This window comes from Nerophis lumbriciformis, linkage group LG12 (assembly GCF_033978685.3).
Source record: "Nerophis lumbriciformis linkage group LG12, RoL_Nlum_v2.1, whole genome shotgun sequence".
In the NCBI taxonomy this organism is placed as follows: domain Eukaryota; kingdom Metazoa; phylum Chordata; class Actinopteri; order Syngnathiformes; family Syngnathidae; genus Nerophis; species Nerophis lumbriciformis.
Genome location: NC_084559.2, coordinates 26627168 through 26645603, shown reverse-complemented (window position 1 = coordinate 26645603; position 18436 = coordinate 26627168). Strand labels below are relative to the sequence as shown.

At 41.0% G+C, this 18436-nt stretch overlaps 1 protein-coding gene across 3 annotated transcripts in view; it reads right to left on the bottom strand.

Annotated features, from left to right (window-relative positions):
- LOC133623169 (tetratricopeptide repeat protein 28-like) overlaps positions 1-18436 on the bottom strand; it is a 632620-nt gene that overhangs the window by 399895 nt on the left and 214289 nt on the right. Inside the window, exon 1 of one of the 3 annotated variants that reach the window (XM_061986221.1) lies at positions 16863-17457. The exons of the other annotated variants lie outside the window; for them this stretch is intronic. Within the exon in view, the coding sequence (XP_061842205.1) occupies positions 16863-16889 (27 nt within the window). The 5' untranslated portion in view covers positions 16890-17457. Of the gene's footprint in view, positions 1-16862; positions 17458-18436 lie in introns of those variants that run through there. 3 annotated transcript variants of the gene reach the window in all.

Sequence of the window (18436 nt, the reverse complement as noted above, 5' to 3'; positions counted from 1 at the left end):
AAATTTTAAGTTCGATTTCAATTATGGCTTCTCACGATGATGAAAATACAACAATTGGAAAAAAAATATATGTATGGGCCGCGCAACGTGCATGCAAATCCCTGAACATATAATGGTAAACAGATGAAGAGCAAATAAGTGAGAAAAGACCATGTCTACGAAAAGTTTTGGATGTCACCGTTGTTGCTATTTTTATTTTTTTTTCACAACGCTAGTATGCCGAAACAATAATCACTAAACCCAACAAAAAAAGTAAGGCATGATTTATATTATCGGCCGATAAATGCTTTAAAATGTAATATCGGAAATTATCGGTTTCATAATTATCGGTATCGGTTTCAAAAAGTAATATTTATGACTTTTTAAAACGTCGCTGTGTACATGGACGTAGGGTGAAGTACAGAGCGCCAATAAACCTTAAAGGCACTGCTTTTGCGTGCCGGCCCAGTCACATAATATCTACGGCTTTTCACACACACAAGTGAATGTCAGCATACTTGGTCAACAGCCATACAGGTCACACTGAGGGTGGCCGTATAAACGACTTTAACACTGTTACAAATATGCGCCACACTGTGAACCCACACCAAACAAGAATGACAAACACATGTCGGGAGAACATCCGCACCGTAACACAACATAAACACAACAGAACAAATACCCAGAACCCCTTGCAGCACTAACTCTTCCGGGACGCTACAATATACACCCTCGCTACCCCTTCCCACCTCAACCCCGCCCACCTCAACCTCCTAATGCTCTCTCAGGGAGAGCATGTCCCAAATTCCAAGCTGCTGTTTTGAGGCATGTTAAAAAAAAATAATGCACTTTGTGACTTCTATAATAAATATGGCAGTGCCATGTTGGCATTTTTTTTCCATAACTTGAGTTGATTTATTTTGGAAAACCTTGTTACATTGTTTAATGGATCCAGCGGGGCATCACAACAAAATTAGGCATAATAATGTGTGAATTCCACGACTGTATATATCGTTATCGGTTGATATCGGAATCGGTAATTAAGAGTTGGACTATATCGGAATATCGGATATCGGACATCTCTACTTGTAACCTAAACAGTCAGCTGAAAAAATCAGATTAAAAAAAAAAAATCTAATTTGGTCCACTTTGGCCTGCAGTGTAAAACGTAGTCGTTCTTAGAACGTTTGATGGTTTTGTAAAAGGTATAGTTATCTCAAAATGTCAGTAAATAGAGGTTGTTCTCATCCATCTCCAAACTTTTACACCAGATGAGGGGTTGGCAGGTATGATAGCCACACACACCTAAAAGACGGTGAGAGTAAATATTCCATCCCACTTGAATAGAAATGTATCATCTTGGTGGATAGACCATCTTTGTCTCAGCTCCTAATGATTGCCTCTCCTGCTGACAACCTCGCCCACATACTGTACTTTTTCTTCAGCACCGCTTGATGCTTTCCCCCCCTCTGCTATAGATGTATTCTCAAACTGATTTGTTGCCACCAGCTGTGAGGATGTCACGGAGACCAACAGAGCACCACAGAGAAAGGCAGCTCTTTCCCCCTGGCCAGCGAGCTCATAAATAACACAAGGAGGTGAAAAAGCCAATGGACGTACGTACAGAAGATAGGCATGAACTTTAAGAGTACTGCATCTGACCACAGAAACATGAGCATGGCACGCTGTCACACACAGGTGAGGAGGCTTTAAGTCACCAGTGTGGAAACCATTAAACATCTGGCGTAACCAGAAAAGCAAACACGGCGTTTCCTATGACTTGGTCACAGTGTCACGTGACTCGTAGGGGATCACGGGTCTCCAACTTTTGTCACTATTAGTTACTTTGACAGAAAGAAAGAAGTGAGCTATTTGTGTTTCAGTTTTATGACTGGCAATTAGGGTTGTACGGTATACCGGTATTAGTATAGTACCGCGATACTAATGAATCATATTCGGTACTCATCATTGGCGATCACTCGAAGCGAGTATGATAGTCCTCCTGTTGGTGAGTCTGGTCATCTGTGGGTGATCAGGTGGCTGTAGAGGCCAATCCGTGATCCACAGACTCTATTGCAATGGGGGCATATGTGCGTGATTGTCGTGGTGGTTGTGGTGGTGGTCTCAGGAGCTGTTTTGGTAGTGGATCTCTCCTTTTTTTGTTGCCTCTTGGTTTCCACGGCACGGTGGAGGTCCTTTTCTAATTGTGCTGTGCCTTTATGGACCATCCTGCTCCATAAAACCCTCTAGTGGGCAGCCTTCTCCCAGGTGTTGAGGTTGAAGCAGCATTTCCTCAGGTGGATTTTGAGGTTATCGTTATACCGCTTCTTCTGCCCCCCTTGGGTGCGTTGTCCTTCCGTCAGTTGTCCGTACAACATCTGTTTTGGAAGGCGACTGTCTGGCATGCGAATTACATGGCCTGTCCATCGCAGCTGGTGCCGAATGACAGTTGTAGTGATTAGGGATGTCCCGATCCGATATTTGGATCGGATCGGCTGCCGATATTTGCCAAAAATTGCGTATCGGCAAGGCATGGGAAAATGCCGATCCAGATCCAGTTTAAAAAAAACTCCGGTCCGTGTTTTCCAACGCACCGATTTAAATAATACATTCCACTTTTCTCCGTAATTGCCGTTCCGCATTTTCCAGCACACCTTCACACAGTTGCTTTTAGCTGCTGGCATTACACGACAGGCTCTTCTCACTCTTTCCTGTGTCGCCCTCTCACGGACAGCAAGTGCACCTTCTTACACACGTCACATACTGTCACGTCATACGTCACATACTGTCACGTCATACGTCACATACGTATACGTCCACCCCGAGCAGAGAGGTAGCAGCATGGCTAACGTTAGCTGTGATGCTAGCGCAGCCGTGCGAGCAACGCTCCCTCTAAAGTGCTCGCCTGTGCAATTGCGCACTGTTTAAGCGTCCTCTGCGCATAGCAAATCTATGCCACGCACAAAATCAAATAAAAAAATAAGCGCATAACAATTTTCGACACACGGACACGACAGAGAAAACAGTTTTCGTCATCATTGTTCAAATATTGTGACGTCTGTCGAGACGCTTATCTCCATTCGGTGCCACACGCCCACACCATCAAAATGCAGAGGCAAAAATTTCCACATCAACACCGTATGAAAAAATTAGTGATTTTTTTAGTTGTGATTTCCTTCTCTGCATGAAAGTTTAAAAGTAGCATATATTAATGCAGTATGAAGAAGAATGTTTTAATGTAGACATGCAAGCCTTGAAAGAACATTTTGAAAATCAAGACTACATTTCCTGCAAATGGGTGCATTTCTACCCTATATTTTAACTTTAGATTTATTCTCATATCAAACTCTTTTGGCTGTCTTTTTGACACTTACATCAGACGCCCCCCTCCACACCCTGGATTATAAATAATGTAAATAATTCAATGTGATTATCTTGTGTGATGACTGTATTATGATGATAGTATATATCTGATAGTATATATCTGTATCATGAATCAATTTAAGTGGACCCCGACTTAAACAAGTTGAAAAACTTATTCGGGTGTTACCATTTAGTGGTCAATTGTACGGAATATGTACTTCACTGTGCAACCTACTAATAAAAGTCTCAATCAATCAATCAAAACACATAGAATCATCATACTGCTGTGATTATATGCATCAAGTGTTCATTCAAGGCTGAGGCAAAATATCGAGATATATATTGTGTATCGCAGTATGGCCTTAAAATATCGCAATATTAAAAAAAGGCCATATCGCCCAGCCCTAGTTCAATGATGCCATTTCTGTTTGTCATGTATAATTTTGTCTATTTTGTGTTTATCCTTGAATAAACAGGTCAGTTTCTTGTTACCAACCATTGTGTATTATTCAAACTCCCCTAATTCAGCTGGCTAGTTGTTATCAAGAGTACTAAAATCCTTTTCAACATGATTCTGACAACTAAGTAGGCGAAATAACTTTAAACTTTAATACATGCTCGGATAGGCCAGTATCGGTCAGTATCGGTATCGGTCAGTATCGGTATCGGATCGGAAATGCAAAAACAATATCGGTATCGGATCGGAAGTGCAAAAACCTGGATCGGGACATCCCTACTAGGTACCACTGTGTTTTAAGATGTGTTCAACAAAACAATCGAGATGTGTTAAGTTACATTTGCTAACTGTACTTTGAATTACACTGAATATGGAAGAGTTGTCAAATACAGTTAATAAGAACACAAAAAATACCCACGGTGGGGGAACCACTATGAATCTTGGCTCCCAGGTGGTATATAATTAACAGGCAAGCACAGTCACACGAGTGTCTTCCTTTTAAGATATGTTGAGTTTCTTAACTGCGTCTCCCACACTTTTCCAGTCGAAATGTGACCAGGGGAGATTCTATCAGTGGCTCTCATTGATTTCAGGGCACATTTCGCCCTACCGCCATCTCTCCCTGCCTGGTTGAGTAAGCTTTCCTCTCTTCTTTAATGCTCGCCCAGAGAAATCTGCAGTGGCCATCGCAACAAAGTAGGGGGGTCATGTTGACATTCCTCTGCATCACTAACCAGAATATTAATGTCTGTGCTGCTTTAAAGGACAGCCATCACCTGCTGTATTTAAATTGGCTCATAAAGTCAATCAAAAAGCTCTCAATGCAGTATTGATTAACGCTGGGCAGACAGCAGAAACCAAATGTGACAGCCTTTTGTTCGCACACACACCTCTCTGCACCATACAAAATTGTCTGCAGTGTTTAATGCACCGAATTGCTTGAAAAATATTAAAAACTGATTGACCAAATAATTACCTTTTAGTGCGTTAGTTCATGTCACATGTCTCCAGCACAGTTTAGAATAGATGATCCAAAAATAATAAATAACTCCAGTTTATCAAACATTAAATAATAACGACATGGCTCAGATGGTACAGCGGTTGTCCAGAAACTTGGGGGTTTCTGGTACCCAGCTTCCACTATTGTAGTTACTGCCATTGTGTCCTTGGGCAGGACACTTCACCCACCTTGTAGGTGCCACTCCCACTGATATGGGAGGGAATTTCTGATGCTACGTTATAATCTGTCTGATTTATAGTCTGTACACCAGATTGTTCATTAGTGTGTACTGTCCATAATAAAGAAAATCATAAAAAACACACAAAAACATTTTGGTCAATGAGAAAAAGCTACCACAACTGAAAATGTTCTCTGTTCATTAATAGTCATAAATCACTTTTACACAGGGGTGTACATTATATTTAAAATCAGCTCTTAAAAATTCTACAAAATTCTAAAAGGTTTTCATGTTTGTTTGTTTTTTTACAATAATTTGCAAGGTTTCTATTTTTTAAGTGCTAGTTCAGGCTCCGTTTAAGCACTAGCACGTTTTTTAAACGACTGATTTGGTACCATATCGGTTAAAATGTAAACAATACTAGGACTGCAAAGATTACCGTATTTTTCGGACTATAAGTCGCAGTTTTTTTCATAGTTTTTTCCTTCTTTATTATGCATTTTTGGCAGGTGCAACTTATACTCCGGTGCGATTTATACACCGAAAAATACGGTAATTGATTAAATCAATAAATTCAACTACAAAAAAGCTTAAATTTAAATTATGTTGCTTTGATTAATTGTTTAATGTTTAATTCCGAAAAAAAGAATGAAGGTTATGGCAAGCAGAAAAATAGTTGTTTATTTCCACTAAAATCTGCATTGTGCCTATAAGGTGTGTTTTATTCGATTACTGGATTAATAAAACAAACTCATTGATAGATTATTCCATCATACGATACTCAATTAATAAAATAATCTATAGCTGCAGCCCTAAACAATACCCATCTCTTGTTATGAGACAGATGCAGCACAGCATCTGCAGAAAATGACACCAACACGTAAATAAGTCAATAACTTCATTTTTTGTTGTTAAATCAAATATTGAACGATGTCACACATCTTTTATGATACAAACCAAAAACCCTCCATTCGACAAACCCCGTTTCTATATGAGTTGGGAAATTGTATTAGATGTAAATATAAACGGAATGCAATGATTTGCAAATCATTTTCAACCCATATCCAGTTGAATGTGCTACAAAGAAACAACATATTTGATGTTCAAACTGATAAACTTTTTTTTTTTTTGCAAATAATCATTAACTTTAGAATTTGATGCCAGCAACACGTGACAAAGAAGTTGGGAACGGTGGCAATAAATACTGATAAAGTTGAGGAATGCTCATCAAACACTTATTTGGAACATCCCACAGGTGAACAGGCAAATTGGGAACAGGTGGGTGCCATGATTGGGTATAAAAGTAAATTCCATGAAATGCTCAGTCATTCACAAACAAGGATGGGGCGAGGGTCACCACTTTGTCAACAAATGCATGAGTAAATTGTTGAACAGTTTAAGAAAAACCTTTCTCAACCAGCTATTGCAAGGAATTTAGGGATTTCACCATCTACGGTCCGTAATATCATCAAAGAGTTCAGAGAATCTGGAGAAATCACTGCACGTAAGCAGTTAAACCCGTGACCTTCGATCCCTCAGGCTGTACTGCATCAACAAGTGACATCAGTGTGTAAAGGATATCACCACATGGGCTCAGGAACACTTCAGAAACCCACTGTCAGTAACTACAGTTGGTCGCTACATCGGTAAGTGCAAGTCAAAACTCTCCTATGCAAGGCGAAAACCGTTTATCAACACCACCCAGAAACGCCGTCAGCTTCGCTGGGCCTGAGCTCATCTAAGATGGACTGATACAAAGTGGAAAAATGTTCTGTGGTCTGACGAGTCCACATTTCAAATTGTTTTTGGAAACTGTGGACGTTGGTCCTCCGGACCAAAGAGGAAAAGAACCATCCGGATTGTCATAGGCGCACAGTTGAAAAGCCAGCATCTGTGATGGTATGGGGGTGTATTAGTGCCCAAGACATGGGTAACTTACACATCTGTGAAGGCGCCATTAATGCTGAAAGGTACATACAGGTTTTGGAGCAACATATGTTGCCATCCAAGCAACGTTACCATGGACGCCCCTGCTTATTACAGCGAGACAATGCCAAGCCACGTGTTACATCAACGTGGCTTCATAGTAAATGAGTGCAGGTACTAGACTGGCCTGTCTGTAGTCCAGTCCTGTCTCCCATTGAAAATGTGTGGCGCATTATGAAGCCTAAAATACCACAACGGAGACCCCCGGACTGTTGAACAACTTAAGCTGTACATCAAGCAAGAATGGGAAATAATTCCACCTGAGAAGCTTAAAAAATGTGTCTCCTCAGTTCTCAAACGTTTACTGAGTGTTGTTAAAAGGAAAGGCCATGTAACACAGTGGTGAACATGCCTTTTCCCAAATACTTTGGCACGTGTTGCAGCCATGAAATTCTAAGTTAATTATTATTTGCAAAAAAAAAATAAAGTTTATGAGTTTGAACATCAAATATCTTGTCTTTGTAGTGCATTCAATTGAATATGGGTTGAAAATGATTTGCAAATCATTGTATTCCGTTTATATTTACATCTAACACAATTTCCCAACTCATATGGAAACGGGGTTTGTAGAAGGTTTCCACTCTGGCTGGAGTTTCCCAAATGCTTAGTTTTCAAGGTCAAAAAACAATGTTTGCGTGTGGACAACAGACCAAAACGCTTAGGAAAAAATCTGTTTTTAAACAATCTGCATTTGTGTGGACATGATTGTGTGAGAGCATTGCGTTTACAGTTGAAAATCCAGAGCCATATAGTTTATTCCTATTTAGGATTTCATTGATATCCTTGGAAAATAAGCTGGGCTTAGGCAAAAGTGACTGAGCCAAGCATACACACCACATATGAGGGTGTCATGTATTTCAAAATATTGTACACTTGTTTACTTTCCAATGTGGAATAACCAGGCATGGCTCACCGAGTTGAGGCATATGAGATTTACAATAAGACGCAAAGACTGTAAGTAGTGGTATGACTCACTGTGACTCGGTTACAGTTAAATGCACTGTGCTGCTGCATAGCGCATGCTAATTTAGCACCACAAACATGACATGACAAGACAAACGGCTCTGTGGCGTGATAAACTAACTAAACTTGATTTTTCAACATATGTTTTCTATTTTTGTTATCGGTCAAGGGACATTTTGTTCTTGGTTTTGATGCAATGTTGTTGTAAAAATGATTTAGAGACTATCTGACAAATTACAGAGCATGATCCTGCTCAGGGCATCTTGTGTGTCCCAAACACAGGATAAAAATATGTTTCTTACTCAAATGACGACAATGACAGTTATTGTCAAAGCTGTGTTTGCTTTTAGAACGAGCTTACACAGATCATTGTCGCATGTGTTAATCAATTTGACCGGCTGTCTTCCAACTTGGGGCGCAACGATTCGTCGACATTGTTGACAAAAGTCAACGATAAAATTTGTCGATAATAGTCTGTGACGTCAGCGCTCGTATTTTTGAAAATGGAAACGTACTCGCCTGAGTCCGCGCGATCAGAGTTCTGGTGAGACATTGGAATTCCTGTGCCCCTTGCATGTGTGCATGTATCCAACTTCCCAGAGCTTGCATCCCTTTTAAATGAATATTTCATGTGAGTATAATCATTACACTAATAAGCACTATATATTTTTGTATTTTGTCATTTAATATATGTTTCATACTACACATGATAAAATATGAGATTCTTTAGCTTAGGGGTTGTTGTTTTTTTGCTGGTAAACCGAAAGCAATCCCAGCATGCCTTGTGGCACTTGAATTCTGGTATCGTCATATTAAACCTTAACCTAAAAAGTCATACATTGTATTGTTATATAGTCTGTCGTATAAAACATGTATACCATATGAAAAAATAAAAAAATTAATTCTTACGTAGTTTACAATATTATTCATGTAACAAGACTCTTAAAAGGGATGCATGCTCTGGGATGTGCAATTACTTTCCTTGAATTATAATAATAATGGATTACATTTACATAACGCTTTTCTAGACACTCAAAGCACTTTACAGTGAGAACTGAGAACCCATCTTTCATTCACTCCACATTCAAACATGATGGTGGTAAGTTACATCTGTAGCTGACTGCCAATGGCTGCCAAATTACAACTACGTCCCCTCCGACCACCACCAAACGTTCATTCACATTCACACACCAGTGTGAGCGGCACTGGGAGCAAGGTGGGTGAAGTGTCTTGCCCGTGGACACAACAGCGGTGACGAGGATGGCGGAAGCTGGATCCGTACCAGGAACCCTCAAGTTTTTTGTCATGTCTGTGTGATCATGTTTTTGTTTTGGTCATGTTCGGCTTTGTTTTTGGACTTTTTGTGCACTTTTGTTTTGTCACCATAGCAACCATTAGTTTTCACCTGTCACGTCACGCACCTGTTTCACGTTTTGAGTCACGCACCTGTTTTCGTTAATCATGTCTATAGTATTTAAGTTCATTGTTTTCAGTTTGTCGTTCTGACGACATCCCACAATTATGCTCTACACACTCTTCATCCTCTTAGATCATGCTTCATGTCCCATGCCAAAGTAAGTTTTTGTTCCATGTTTATAGTCTTTTTGGTTTCATAGTTTGTTCTCCGCCATTGTGCGCGCCTTTTGTTTACTTCTTTTTGTAGTTATAGTGTTTAAAATAAATTATGTACTTACATTCCCGTCTCGCCCGAGCCAACTTTCCGTTGCATCCCGGAAAAGCAAACACCCAGGACCTAGTCATGACAGTGATGAAGAGTGTGTAGAGCATAATTGTGGGATGTCGTCAGAACGACAAACTGAAAACAATGAACTTAAATACTATAGACATGATTAACGAAAACAGGTGCGTGACTCAAAACGTGAAACGGGTGCGTGACGTGACAGGTGAAAACTAATGGTTGCTATGGTGACAAAACAAAAGTGCACAAAAAGTCCAACAACAAAACCGAACATGACCAAAACAAAAACATGATCACACAGACATGACAAAATCCCCCCTTACGGACAGATCCCAGATGTCCAAAAAGAAAAAAAATTAACAAAAGTGCACAAAAAGTCCAAAAACAAAACCGAACATGACCAAAACAAAAACATGATCACACAGACATGACATTTTTTGATTGATTGATTGATTGAAACTTGTATTAATAGATTGCACAGTGAAGTACATATTCCGTACAATTGACCACTAAATGGTAACATCCGAATACGTTTTTCAACTTGTTTAAGTCGGGGTCCACTTATTGATTCATGATACAGATATATACTATTTTCATAATACAGTCATCACACAAGATAATCATCACAGTATATAAATTGAATTATTTTCATTATTTACAATCCGGGGTGTGGGATGTGGAGGGGGGGGGTTAAGTTTGGTTGGTATCAACACTTCAGTCATCAACAATTGCATCATCAGAGAAATTGACATTGGAACAGTGTAGGTCAGACTTGGTACATACAGTATGTACAGCAAGTATTGGACACAGAGAGAGAGATCAGAAATTATAAGAAAAAGTGACTACATTTGATTATTTACAATCCGAAGAGGTATGATGAGGAAGGGAGGGTGTTAGTTTAGGGTTGAAGTTGCCTGGAGCGCATTCTACATTGATGTGGCATAGAAAGAGAATGAGTTAAGACCTTTGTTAGATGGGAATCTGGGTTTAACGTGGTTAGTGGAGCTCCCCCTGGTGTTGTGGTTATGGCGGTCATTTACGTTAAGGAAGTAATTTGACATGTATTTCGGTATCAGGGAGGTGTAGCGGATTTTATAGACTAGGCTCAGTGCAAGTTGTTTTACTCTGTCCTCCACCCTGAGCCAGCCCACTTTGGAGAAGTGGGTAGGAGTGACATGTGATCTGGGGTGGAGGTCTAGAAGTAATCTGACTAGCTTGTTCTGGGATGTTTGGAGTCTAGATTTGAGGGTTTTGGAGGTGCTAGGGTACCAGGAGGTGCATGCGTAATCGAAAAAGGGTTGTTCCCGCCAGAATCTTCATGGTGCTTTTGTGGACCAGAGAGGAGATTCTATAGAGAAATCTTGTTCTGGTTTCTGAACTACCATCTGAGCCTCATGAGTTCAAATGGAGAGCATGTCTCGAAACAACACCGTCCAGCATAAGGAGAAATTACATTATGTGTATGGAAACTTTTGACCACGACTGTATGCCTGTGTACTAGGGGTGTAACGGTACGTGTTTTGTATTGAACCGTTTCGGTACGGGGCTTTCGGTTCGGTACAGGGGTGTACCGAACGAGTTTCTAAGCTAAAGTCTTAACAAGCTGCTTTGCTTCTTCTGCCTCTGTCTCAGCACCCAGCATTGTCCCACCCACACAACCATCTGATTGGTTACACAAAAAGCGGTAACAGCCAATCAGCAGTGCTTATTCAGAGCGCATGTAGTCAGCGCTTCAGCGTCGAGCAGATAGGTGTTTAGCAGGTGAACATAAGGCAGCATACTCTCCCAGTCAACTACTAGTAACATCACTATGAGCCCGTTGACCTTCTAGAAACTTAAAGTGCAGCTCAGCTCGCAGTCCTGGCTTGAGGTGAAGGCTAATTAGCTTTAAGCGTAGCGTTAGCTCATTTTGCTGTGTGTGTACGTGTGTGTGTGTGTGTGTGTGTAGTCTCTCCTATTGCTTATTCTTATTGCTTGTACTATTTTTTCGGCTATAGTTACATTAATCATTAGTAATGGAGCAGCCTAGCTTTGAATGGCAGGGTCCCTGCTATCACATGTTGATAAAAATATAACATTTACATAATAAAAATCTACTACAGGCTTCCCAAATGCTGTAATAAATTAAGAATGATGAGTTGACTTGAAACTGTTTAATGTTGCACTTTTTATATGTAGAAGAAAAGTTTTGTCATTCTATTTAATCTGAGCATCAACTTGAGGCAGTTTAATGTTGATTAACGTGGGCAGAATTATTACAGTGTTCCCAATGTTAAAAGGATAAAGCCATTGTTTACAAATTTGGTAAATAAATAATCAAAAAATGTATTTTTTGTTGTTTTCTTACTGTACCGAAAATGAACCGAACCGTGACCTCTGAACCGAGGTACGTACCAAACCGAAATTTTTGTGTGCTGTTACACCCCTACTGTGTACAGATTTCTGTGTACAGATATGTTTATTTTAAGCACGTATTTGAGTTTAAAATTATATCAATACTATTATTTATATTAATTTTGCAGTCCAAACAAAAACTAACTAAAGAGACACAAGTATAATAGTTTATTTTTAGTTTTGTATGAGTCTAATGAGCAACTCAGTTCATAAATAAATATATCTAAATAAAGTAGTCATCTTTATTGTTAGTACATGCCAAAGAATATCTCAGGCTGAATTTAAAAGCCCAGCCACTCAATGCTTCATAATTTGATTAGTGAACTAATTGTTAAAATGGTTGACAATTAAAGTAGTTGTTAGTTGCAGCCCTAATGCCCACACCTCACTTAGCTGCACCAGCCACCTACTCAGTGGCCTAGTGGTTAGAGCAGACCTGGGCAAATTAAGGCCTGGGGGCCACATGCGGCCCGTTAAGCTTTTCAATGTGGCCCGCCGGACATTCCCAAATATTTTTTTTAGATCTTTAAGATGGAAACTGTAGCTGCCATTATGACGGTTTTCAAATGACCGTAAGTCTTGAACTATACAACGTTACTAGTTACTAGGGTAATCTATGTCACAGCAGCTCATACAAAGCACCAAGCAGTGTGGGTGGGGAGCGTTTCCACAGAGTGTTTCCGGAGCGAGCCCGAAAATGCGGGTGTCAGGGACAGACACGAAAGGAGATTTTTACAAAAAAGTTCTAAAGCTTAGTGATGTATCAGATTGTAGGTGGGGGTTTTTTTACGCTTTGCATTCATATTTTGCTGTGTTTGTTGCATTTTTGTTGCGCTTCGCTTGATTGTAAAATATGTCGATCGAGAGGGGGGGGTGACGTTCATATGTTGTCAATAGGGCTGGGCGATAAATCGATATACGCGATATATCGCGGGTTTGTCTCTGTGCGATATAGAAAATGACTATATCGTGATATCGAGCATACGTTCTCACGCAGTTGCTTTTAGCTGCGGGCATTACACTACAGGCTCTCCTTGCTCTTTCCTTCTCACAGACAGCAAGCGCACCTTCTTACACACGTCACATACTGTCACGTCATACGTCACATACGTATACGCCCTCCCCGAGCAGAGAGGTAGCAGCATGGCTAACGTTAGCTGTGATGCTAGCGCAGTGGTGCGAGCTCAGGGTGTCCCAAGTTACCGGAGTGTGTTAGGTAAAGAGGAGGAGTTTTGTCCCTCCAGAGTTGCCGTAGGGCTGTGACGTAGGGTGTGTGTGGTTGTGGAAGGAGGTGAGTGATGTTGACATTAAAGAGGCGGTGGCTAACGAACCTGCTCTAATGAACCCGTTTATTATATTATTAGACAAGTACACTGTATATGCGAACCCAGGACACTCGGCTACACTGCTAATATGTAACATCATTTGAAAAGTCACCCGCTAGAGAATGAAGAGTGCTTACTCCGCACGTCAATATCTCCGTTTGGTGCCACACGTCCACACCATCAAAATGCCGAGGCAAACATTTCCAGATCAACACCGTATGAAAAAAATAGTGATTTTTTAGTTGTGATTTCCTTCTCTGCATGAAAGTTTAAAAGTAGCATATATTAATGCAGTATGAAGAAGAATGTTTTAATGTAGACACATAGAATCTTCATACTGCTGTGATTATATGCATCAAGTGTTCGTTCAAGGCTAAGGCAAAAATATCGAGATATATATCGTGTATCACGATATGGCCTTAAAATATCGCGATATTAAAAAAAGGCCATATCGCCCAGCCCTTGTTGTCAATATTCAGTGTTTACCGTTCATAGTTAATATTGTAAATCCCACATTCTTTATTTTCATGTAAATTGTGGGTGTCTCCATCCATCCATCCATCCATCTTCTTCCGCTTATCCGAGGTCGGGTCGCGGGGGCAGCAGCTTAAGCAGGGAAGCCCAGACTTCCCTCTCCCCAGCCACTTCGTCCAGCTCCTCCCGGGGGATCCCGAGGCGTTCCCAGGCCAGCCGGGAGAGATAGTCTTCCCAGCGTGTCCTGGGTCTTCCCCGTGGCCTCCTACCGGTCGGACGTGCCCGAAACACCTTCCTAGGGAGGCGTTCGGGTGGCATCCTGACCAGATGCCCGAACCACCTCATCTGGCTCCTCTCGATGTGGAGGAGCAGCGGCTTTACTTTGAGCTCCCCCCGAATGACAGAGCTTCTCACCCTATCTCTAAGGGAGAGCCCCGCCACTCGGCGGAGGAAACTCATTTCGGCCGCTTGTACCCGTGATCTTGTCCTTTCGGTCATGACCCAAAGCTCATGACCATAGGTGAGGATGGGAACGTAGATCGACCGGTAAATTGAGAGCTTTGCCTTCCGGCTCAGCTCCTTCTTCACCACGTTGTGGTGAAGAAGGAGCTGTGTGGGTGTCTCATTCAGTAAAAAAAATTTAAAATTCCATTCCGTTTTTTAAGGCGGTCTGTCATAACGTTTTTAGCATTCAATCAGACATTATTGTGAGGTTTTGTATTAGTGTTCCTAAAAATAGATACACCAGCCCCCAGACATATTTTTTTCTCTAAATTTGGCCCCCCGGGTCAAAATAATTGCCCAGGCCTGGGTTAGAGTGTCCACCCTGAGATCGGTAGGTTGTGAGTTCAAACCCCGGCCGAGTTATACCAAAGACTATAAAAACGGGACCCATTACCTCCCTGCTTGGCACTCAGCATGAAGGGTTGGAATTGGGGGTTAAATCACCAAAAATGATTCCCGGGCGCGGCACCGCTGCTGCCCACTGCTCCCCTCACCTCCCAGGGGGTGGAACAAGGGTATGGGTCAAATGCAGAGGACAAATTTCACAATCACTGGTACTTTAACAGACACACTTCTGGTTAACTTTAACCAGAAGTGTGTCTGTTACGTGTCTTTCATTGAAATCATCATATATTTTTTTGAGACACCTTCAATGTGCTGATGTAATGTGCCTCTTTATAATATGTGTAACTTCCCAAAAATCACAAGTCCTTCCTCACGCAAATTTCTCATTTCCAAACAACCAGCTGCCACCTCTGACATGTGTGCATCTCATCTCCGACACGTCAATTCCTAATCACCGCACGAAAAACAGCTTTCCTTCCTGATGAAAATGACCAAAAACGACTTACTCGGCGTATTCCTGCAGTTTACAATAGGTCAGTGGTTCTTAACCTGGGTTCGATCGAACCCTAAGGGTTCGGTGAGTCGGCCTCAGGGGTTCGGCAGAGCCTCCGCCGCGGAGGTCAAGACACGCCAGACTCATCGTGTAAACAAAAACTTCTCCCTGTCGGCGTATTACGGATACCCCCAAACAATGTTCCCTCTAATTTTCCATGTGTGTGACCAAACGCAAAAACTCCTTGAGCATTCAGTGGAGCACATGTGAGCGACGTCAGACGTGCACATGCACTGTGGCCACACCTGCAGCACACCTGTCCCAAACCTGACTAAATAACAAGTTCAATGTTTTATTATTATAATCAAATGACAGCTGTCATTTCCATGAGATTATTTTCTAATATAAGTGTTTTGGCCCACTTACAATGACTATAACATATTGTTTTTCATGAGCTGTGTACTAGTATTATATGTCTGGGTGGGGGGTCCTGCTTTGGAATTAATGTGTACCCCTTTCAGATATTGCATTTAGTTCCCACTAAAGCATTCACATGTTGCACAATGAGATGTAAACATGGAATCATGTGTCCATTCCTGTAACTTTCCGTTAGTAAAATATATCTTTATTAGTATTTCTTTAATATAATAACATCATGTTATGATTACGGTTCGGGTTCGGTGAATGCGCATATGGAACTGGTGGGGTTCGGTACCTCCAACAAGGTTAAGAACCACTGCAATAGGTAGAGTTACTGTTGTAACATTCAAAGATGGCGCTCAGACGGCTTACATGACACTTCCTTCGGTGAGGAAGGGCTTTGTGTCCTCAAAGGGGGTCCCACGGATGACTCCGGCAGACATGCCGCGCAGCTGTAGAATTCATTAGAGAGCACGCTCGCACGGCGTTTGCTTTCTCTGCTGACAACGCTACATTAAAGAGTTTCGTATCGCCGCTCGTCTTACAGGCTGAGATCATCCACGTTAACGACGACGCTTGATGTGAAACCAACAGCAGACCCTTAATTGGTTTGTGAGTCGAAACACATGGAGTCAACAATCATCACCTACAATCCATCACCCTGGTAAAAGTCACACAATGCATCATTAAATGCGAGATCATCTGCCGCGTGTCTCAGCTGTCCTAAACAATGACGAATAATTATTTCAAAAAATGCTGATAAGATGATGAAAAAAAAAGTCATGTTTTTGTGGAGCATTTTCCTAAAAAGCAATATACTGTGAAAGGCCCAGCTGCTGCTGCTGCTTCTTGTCAGACAAGCGCCCCCTGTTGGTAAAAATCCAAAACAGCCATTTTCAGTACTTTCACATTTTTTTTTTTTGTTGATACACCCCAGATGATTTGAAAGTAGTTTCCAACTTTCCATTGTGTAATACAATACAGCAAGGTTATTGAGTGTGAAAAAAAAAAGAGTTTGTACACAAACACACGTTAAACTCTTGAAAATGCAATGAAAAAAGTGAAAAGGTGAGTTGATCACTGTTAAATATGTTGTGTGTGTTTTTTTTTAATATAGCTTAATGTTCTGGGAACTTACTTACTCTCTGTCAAACTGCTTCTATATAAATATTACAAACACATAGAAATGGAGGATTGTATATAAACTACAGTGGTTACAGTATAGCACTTAATGAGATCATTATGTGTCATTTTTTTGCAACTTATGTGGAAGAAAACTTACCTTCTTCCGGGGCTGCCATTTCATCATATTTGTAAACCAAAACGGACCAGCATTAAGATGTTATAGGAGAATGGAATGCGGAGGCGCAAGTCATGCTGCTGCCACTTCACATGTCCTCCAAGGGCCGACGCATGCTGACATGTGCCAGGCTCAGTTTTGCGGCAATTTTTTTTTCTGGACGTAGACAGTGCAGTCACGCGGGTTAAATCCACTCGGGGAAGAAATCACAGCCACGGTGTCCGCGCGCCGAGGCTTGTGTGCGTAAATCCCGCTATGGACGCGCGGTTCGGTGCCTCCACGTCGGATCCAAACCGGAATAATGTTAACTTTAACACCCAAAAAAAAAAAAAAAAAACGTTCCTTAAGTCCAGATGTTCCTTTTGATTACAAATCTCTTTTTTGTTCCCCCTTCAGTGTCGAAGACACACTTTTTCCCCGTAGTTTAAAAAAAAAAAAAAAAAAAAGAGTCCGACTAAGACAGGACTAAGGGAGAGACTATTTTCAAGGGGGAGGAGGGGACAAGCAGCAAAAAAAAAAATTTTAAAAATCCCTGGAATTTGCGAGGAGCTGGAAGGATAAACTGATTCGTGCAAGAGCAACAAACTGGACTGGAGCTTTTTTTCTGATGACTTCCTTCCCTTCGCTCTTTACTCACTGAGCAGGCAGGAGCAGCAGGGTCATAGTGCCGCCATGTTCGCAGACAGGGTGTGTGTGTTGGTGTGTGAAGTAGATTGTTGCAGGGGTGCCCAAAATCCAACTCGCGGGAAGTTCCAAGTAATTTTTTTTTTTTTTTTAATTATGAATGCAGGACTTGGTTGATAGAAGGTGGGGATCGACCCAGAAACCCTCAGGTTGCTCTCCCAACTGCACCACGCCAAATCTGTCCTTTCTAATCCATTTTGTACCACTTGTTACTATCGGAGTCTCTGAGCCGCTCAGGCAAAACATATTGTCTAAAAATGCATTTTCCCATCGACATCATCACCCTCAGAACATATATATATATATATATATATATATATATATATATATATATATATATATATATATATATATATATATATATATATATATATATATATATATATACCAGTGACGTGCAGTCACTAGAGGCCATCATGGAAAGAAAAAAAATTTAAAAAGAAAAAAAAAAAATTAAATTGTTATAAGTATCCAGTGATTATACTATAAAGTTATTTTCCATTTAACTTCACCAGTTTTAGATTATTTTTACTCAAAATCGTTGAATTTTCACATTTGCCGTTCAAATACTGAGAAGAGACGGTGCGGTGTCATCAGCCAGTTGAGGCACGTCGCTCAGTTGTGCCTCAACATGGATTGCGGACTCGGCTAACTGCTGGCCTGCTGTGCAGTGAGACCGTATTGCTATATGAACTATATTATACATTTCCTTAGTTTAGTTAGCTGAGGTATATAATGTACAGTGTATTTTGTCAACAACTGTATGTGTGTAAAGTATTTCTTGTGCTGAGCGATCATAAAACGGCTGCAAAAGACGCACTGGCTGAGGCTCGCCTCCTGCACCCCCGTCGTAGAATTGTTGTATCAACTAA